General features: G+C 43.4%; 1 protein-coding gene across 1 annotated transcript in view; it reads left to right on the top strand.

Moving 5' to 3' along the window:
- Nucleotides 1-69: 69 nt before the first annotated feature.
- COPG2 (coatomer protein complex, subunit gamma 2) overlaps nt 70-6,283 on the top strand; it is a gene marked incomplete at its 5' end in the record, with an annotated part of 8,763 nt that continues 2,549 nt past the window's right edge. The window contains 7 exons of the mRNA XM_009710280.1: nt 70-145; nt 1,281-1,384; nt 2,872-2,997; nt 3,713-3,775; nt 3,890-4,029; nt 4,403-4,574; nt 5,569-5,666. Coding sequence (XP_009708582.1) covers nt 70-145; nt 1,281-1,384; nt 2,872-2,997; nt 3,713-3,775; nt 3,890-4,029; nt 4,403-4,574; nt 5,569-5,666 — 779 coding nt within the window. The remainder of the gene's footprint in view (nt 146-1,280; nt 1,385-2,871; nt 2,998-3,712; nt 3,776-3,889; nt 4,030-4,402; nt 4,575-5,568; nt 5,667-6,283) is intronic.

Raw genomic sequence — 6,283 nt, 5'->3', positions numbered from 1 at the left:
CGGCCCAGCCTTAAACGGTGACAGCATATAGCTTGAGCACCTCTGACATCTCCCTGTTTTCTTCTCTAGCTGCTGTAAGTGCATTAGCAAAGTTTGGTGCCCAGAATGAGAATCTTCTTCCGAGCATCTTGGTACTCTTACAGAGGTGAGTGGGTATGGCTGTAGATGTGCTGAGCATGCCAGTGACACCGGGCAGTCTGGTTCCACAGAAGAGGCAAGTTCAGACCAGGTCAGAACTTGCACTGGCTTTGTCACAACATAGCAGCTGAGGAGTTGGGAGACGGCTGTCTTCCTCCCTTCCTGGTCGGAGGGAGCATAGCAGTGCTGGAGATGAGCAAATGAAAGATGTGATTAGTCACGAAAACATCTGATAGTAATCTGATCTGAGAACATTCCTCAGTAGGAAGTAAATCTACAGCACTTTAGTATATCTGTACATTTTTTGCATCCCTTGAAGCAAGAAAATATATTTCCATGTTACTTATAAATCATATTTGTGTATGGCTGAGTAGTGATCTCGGGTGTTCCCATTTCACAGGTTCGTGGCTCTTGTTAAGATCATTCAGCCTCCTTAAATTGTCTGTACCGTAAATGTCATGTTCTTCATTTGTATAGCACTGTAGTGTAAACCTATGCCACGTCTGATTTCTGTAGTGAGAGGAATAATTCAGATTATGACGTGCTTCAGACAGAAGGCAACCTCAATGCAGGTGCAAGCGAATTACAACTGCAAGTAGTGACTTGAGCAATGTGGGAAGGGAGGGAAGTTACCAGGAGAGAGAAAGAATCTCTCTTTATAAACCACTTGCTGTAATTGAAAATACTAGGTGAATACTGTGTGAGCAGACAGCCATTTTTTCTGTCTGAAATGGAAAACAGCTCTAACATTTATTTTTCTAATCTATCTCTTTCTTCTGCTTTTGTTCTGTTGTGAAAGAATGCTGTTTAAAAAAAAAATGCAACCACATGGTGCCCATCAGAATTATTAGCCATAAAATGCAGTTGTATGTTTTATAATCTAGCAAGCATGCATGGCGTTAACAATTCACATATGCATCTCCTTTAATCTTATTTTTCTGATGTGACACCTGTGTATAAACTTCAAGTTAAACTTCAACTACTGCCTTACATGAACACTTTTTTTGCATAATTTGAAAATCTATTGAGGGAGTTCAGGCTGTCATTGCAGTATCAAGTCCAATCTTGTCAGCGCCATTTTTAACTCACCTCTCGTGATGTCCTGAGCTGGCTGACTGCCATCCTCTTGTTTCCCGAAACAGGTGCATGATGGACAGTGATGACGAAGTTCGGGACAGAGCAACGTTCTACTTGAATGTACTACAACAGAGACAGATAGCACTGAATGCTGCCTATATTTTTAACGGTCAGTGATAGAAAGGAAAGAAGAATGAGCTGTTATTTCACATTCTGTATTATGGGTGGGCTTTGTTCCTGTAAGAATAGTTTTCTGTAATGTAACTTAGGTCAGAATTATTAGGAGGAACAGAACTGTGTGGTTTTTCTGGCCCTGGCACTTCCCTGTGAGGTACTTGTGCTAACCGAGAATGGCAGATTTAGCAAAATATGGGAAGGCTTGTCCAGGAAATGGAGCGGCAGTATGGGTAGGGCTTTTTTCATCGTTGCCTCTTCCTTCACTTGGGACAATTTTCTTAACCTTTGCTCCATCTTCTCTGTTACAAAATGAGGATAACACATCTTGTTGCCAGCAGTGATTATAAAAATGTTTTATAGTCTGTAGTTGTGACCAGCAGGTCAAAGGAGGGGATTCTGCCCTTCTACTCTGCTCTGATGAGACCCCCCTGCAGTACTGCCTTCAGCTCTGGGGTCCTCAGCACAAGAAGGACATGGACCTGTTGGAGCAAGTCCAGAGGAGGCCACGGAGATGATCTGAGGGCTGGAGCACCTCTGCTGTGAGGACAGGCTGAGAGAGTTGGGGTTGTTCAGCCTGGAGAAGAGAAGGCTCCAGGCAGACCTCACAGCAGCCTTCCAGTACCTAAAGGGGCCGACAAGAAAGCTGGGGAGGGACTTTTGACAAGGGCAGGGAGTGACAGGACAAGGGGCAATGGCTTTAAACTGGAAGAGGGAAGATTTAGATGAGATATTAGGAAGAAACTCTTCCCGGTGAGGGTGGTGAGGCCATGGCAGAGGTTGCCCAGAGAAGCTGTGGCTGCCCCATCCCTGGAAGTGTTCAAGGCCAGGTTGGATGGGGCTTTGAGCAACCTGGTCTGGTGGAAGGTGTCCCTGCCCAGGGCAGGAGTTGGAAGTAGATGGGCTTTAAGGTCCCTTCCAACCCAAACCATTCTATGATTCTATGGTAGTTGGAAGCTCATGTAAGCAGCGTATTTAACATATTTAAGGCTGTTGCAAGAGGACTTTTCTTGAGTGAACTGTTTAGACTGTGGTATGGCAACTTTCTGTGTCATCTTCAGAGATTTTTTTTTTTTTATTCTATCCAATATCTTGAAGTACTTAGCGTGTGTATTTGTGTTTACTGAGAAATGAAAGTGCTTTTACCAGCTTTTTATTAGCCAAAGCCCAAACCAAATCTATCTAGCAGTAAAGTCGAGATTCCTCACAAGATTTTTTTTCTCTGCAGACTGAACCAATGGGCAGGCTACAGAGAAGAGCTCTTTAAATAATATTCCTTGTTTATGTCTCAAGAGGGAGATGACTGAGGCGCAGATAAGGTGTTGGGGTTTTTTCAGGCTCTGGCGTTTTACTGCTTTTGGTGCAGTGGGCAATCCAAAATTCACACCATTCATTTGTGAACCCTATACCGTAGTGCCTGTAGGCCTCTGACAGTTCCTGCTATGAAAACTGAATTTCTCTGCCTGTGCTTCTGCTTTGCAGGGTTGACTGTCTCTGTTCCTGGGATGGAGAAGGCCCTGCACCAATATACACTGGAGCCTTCTGACAAACCTTTTGATATGAAAACAGTTCCACTGGCTACTGCACCCATCTTTGAACAGAAAGCGGGTAACACTTGGGCTTCACTTAAATTGGCTGTAGGCCAGGCTATAAGGATTCAGGTTGCCATAATGATACTTGACGTCTGTCAACTGGCTGCCATTCTAGTAGGTCAGGCCAAGACTGGATGTGCCTCAGCTGAATGCCGTACAGTTTACAGTGTCACTGGCTTTGCAGAAGCAAGCCTGCCTAATCTTCACAGATAAGGGAAGACGGCACTTCTTCTGAAGGAATATGGGTTGGCAAGAATCTCATTATTCATTCTGCCAGTCTTGTTATCAGAGAGGAGTTTGAACATAATCAGAATTTATTAGCTCATAGATGTTTGAGAAAAGTCCATTCCAGAAGCACTTAGTCACTTCACCGGCTTTCTTCCATGTTCTTGCACAATTCTTTCATTTTGACTTTCCACAACTTTTTAAGAGAAGCTTTGGGGGTATTTTTCCCCTCTTCTCCTCCTTAGTCCAGAACAGCCAGCAAAAAAAGCTGGAAGAAAGTGTTGTTTCTACATCATTACTCAAACATTTCTCCACTTCTCTCCTTACAATCCAGTATTGCATCACAGAAAAGATAGGGCAATGAGTGTGTGAGGAACCGGGCTGGCAATGGTTTGCAGCAGAATGTGTGAAACACTACAGGTTAAGGAGTTTTTGGTGGAGATATAATGCATTGTAGCTGACATGGTGTAGTTGACAGCACAGTGTCTTTGCTTTTTTCTTCGCAGAGATTGCCCTAGTGACCAGCAAGCCTGAGAAAGTTGCTCCTTCACGTCAGGATATATTTCAAGGTATGAGAGAAGATCAGTGGGTCTCCAGCGCCTGAAGGATTGCCGCAGGTCAGGCAGGAGCAAAGAACGACCCTGTCACTAAGTGTCTGTCATCTTCTTTTCCTTTCTGTGCAGAACAACTGGCAGCCATTCCAGAGTTTAAGAGCTTGGGTCCATTGTTCAAGTCTTCGGAACCAGTGCAGCTCACAGAAGCAGAAACAGAGTATTTTGTTCGTTGTATTAAACACGTGTTCACAAATCACATCGTTTTCCAGGTAAGAGAAGTTACACGCTTTTGCCAGAGTGCAATAGGAGTTGGCCCTTAACAATGCCTGGGTGTAGCATAAACAGTGTTGTTGCTGTGCCCTGGAGAGGACAGCTTCTCTCTTAAGGGAGTGGCAACGTAGAATTAAGAGGGTGTGTGCTGCTTGCCTGAGTGATTAAAACAGGATGGGGGTTATGAGCCTATCTGTTATAGAATTCTAGTAAAATTGGAGAGAAGAGCTGATTTAGTGGGAACGGCAGGCCTGATCAAAGATGTGGGATGTCTGCTGTGTACCGTGGAGTATTATAGCTAATTTGGGGAAAAATTCTTGATTAGAAATGTTTCTTCTATGTTCAAGTCCTTTTCAATTTATTCTTTTGCAGTTTGATTGCACAAACACGTTAAATGATCAGCTGTTAGAGAGAGTCACTGTGCAGATGGAGCCGTCGGACGCTTACGATGTGATCTGTTGCATCCCAGCGCCCAGCCTGGCTTACAACCAGCCGGGCATGTGTTACACGCTTGTCCAGATTCCCCAGGATGATCCCACTGCAGGTACCCGCTGGGAGGGAGTAGTTCTGCACGACAAATCCCTCAAATGAGGTTTTTGGAGAACACATAATAAATAAAATGTTTAGAGTGTGGGATTTGGGGAGCGCATACTGAGATTCTAGTACTATTCCCTTCTCATGTGTCTCCTGCTGGTTTTTATGTAGAACCTGTGTTTGTGCAAAATAGTACGTACACTTTTTGCAAAATAGTATACATGCTTTTTAAATAATCAGTGGTATTGGGTGAATAAAAATGGGATGTTAAAGAGGACTGGAGAGCATGCAGGCAATAGAGGAAACTGAATTTACTACCTTGAATCAATGAAAGGAGCACATTTGAAAACACGGATGTTTGTTGGTAGTATTCAAGAATAGAATCAGTAAAAGCAAAATGCAAATAGAAAAAAAAAATATTAGTAGTTTGGGCCTCTACATAGGTGACTGATGCAATTTTTTTCTCTTTAGAGAATTAGAAGCAACTGTGAAATGTAGGAACAAGAGATTTTCTTGGGCATAGAACTTTCTTACTTTTATTATTCACACTTAAACTCCATTGGATTTCAGTTGGTTTAACATGACTCAGCTCATCAGCAGAGTGGATTTCTTGGTTATTGCTTTAATACCAGGGAAGATTAGAACTACTCTGAATTGCCTGAACTGTGGTTTTGGATCGTAATCCACTTGTCAGAAACACTTGCAGAGTTTCTCCTGGTAGCTAATGCTGACTGGATCTCACTGCAGCACTCTGCGAGTCAGTGGGCCTGAGCTTGTTACACTGTGGCCCTGGCATATCCTCTTCTGCAATCCTCCTTTGGCCTTTATCTTAAAGTCTGGGGGTAAATTTTATATGAAGTTGCAAAGTGCTCTGACTGCAGCCATGTCTGTATCTTCTGGAGCAAAGCTAATGTACGTTCGTTTTGGTCTCTTTTGGGGAAGTGAGGGCTCAAGCAGAAGAAACTGCACCACTAACCTCTGCTGACTTTTTCTCTCCTCTGCAGTTGCTTGTACTTTCAGTTGCACAATGAAGTTCACTGTTCGAGACTGTGACCCGAACACAGGCATGCCAGAAGAAGATGGCTATGATGATGAGTATGTGGTAAGTTCAGGACTTGTTTTTTTTTTTTTCCTTGTCACTACTTCTGAGTACACGTGGCCATTGGGCTGAGAGTTTCCTTTCAGATCTGAAGCCAGTAGAAGAGAATGGCAGGCCTGCCTGAAACGCCATTTCCAAAATGCTATAGCTTGTAACTTTAGATCCTTCTCCAGAACATTGCTTCTGCCAAAAGTTAGTGCCCTATGGAGACAGGATTTGTGGGGACAGACAGGGAGGAGGGAATAACTTCCATTGCCTGTTTTCAGAACTGTGGCCCAATCTTTCCACCCCAAGCGTTTGCACTTCTGTTTATTGTGTTCATGTATCAATCACGGAAATACAAGTCAGAACTCAGGATAAGTGCCTGTCTTTTGGGCCTGGAGGAAGTAAAGGCTCCTTCTGGATTCTGAGAAAGTCTCTCTCCTTGGATGCCCAGTAAGGGCTGGAATGGGCTTTGACTCACAAAGTGATTGCTCCAGTTTCTGCTCTTCTTTAGTCTCTCACATGTTTTTGTGTAAATGTTTTTAAGCTTTACAGATGACCACCATAAGTACTATTTTTCCTCTCTGCTTTTTAGATGTTATTATTATGTGCTTCTCCTGAAATTAAAGCCAGGAATG

Source organism: Cariama cristata, unplaced genomic scaffold, assembly GCF_000690535.1.
Source record: "Cariama cristata isolate BGI_N322 unplaced genomic scaffold, ASM69053v1 scaffold12091, whole genome shotgun sequence".
Classification (NCBI taxonomy): Eukaryota; Metazoa; Chordata; class Aves; order Cariamiformes; family Cariamidae; genus Cariama; species Cariama cristata.
This window is presented reverse-complemented; position numbering and strand designations above follow the sequence as displayed.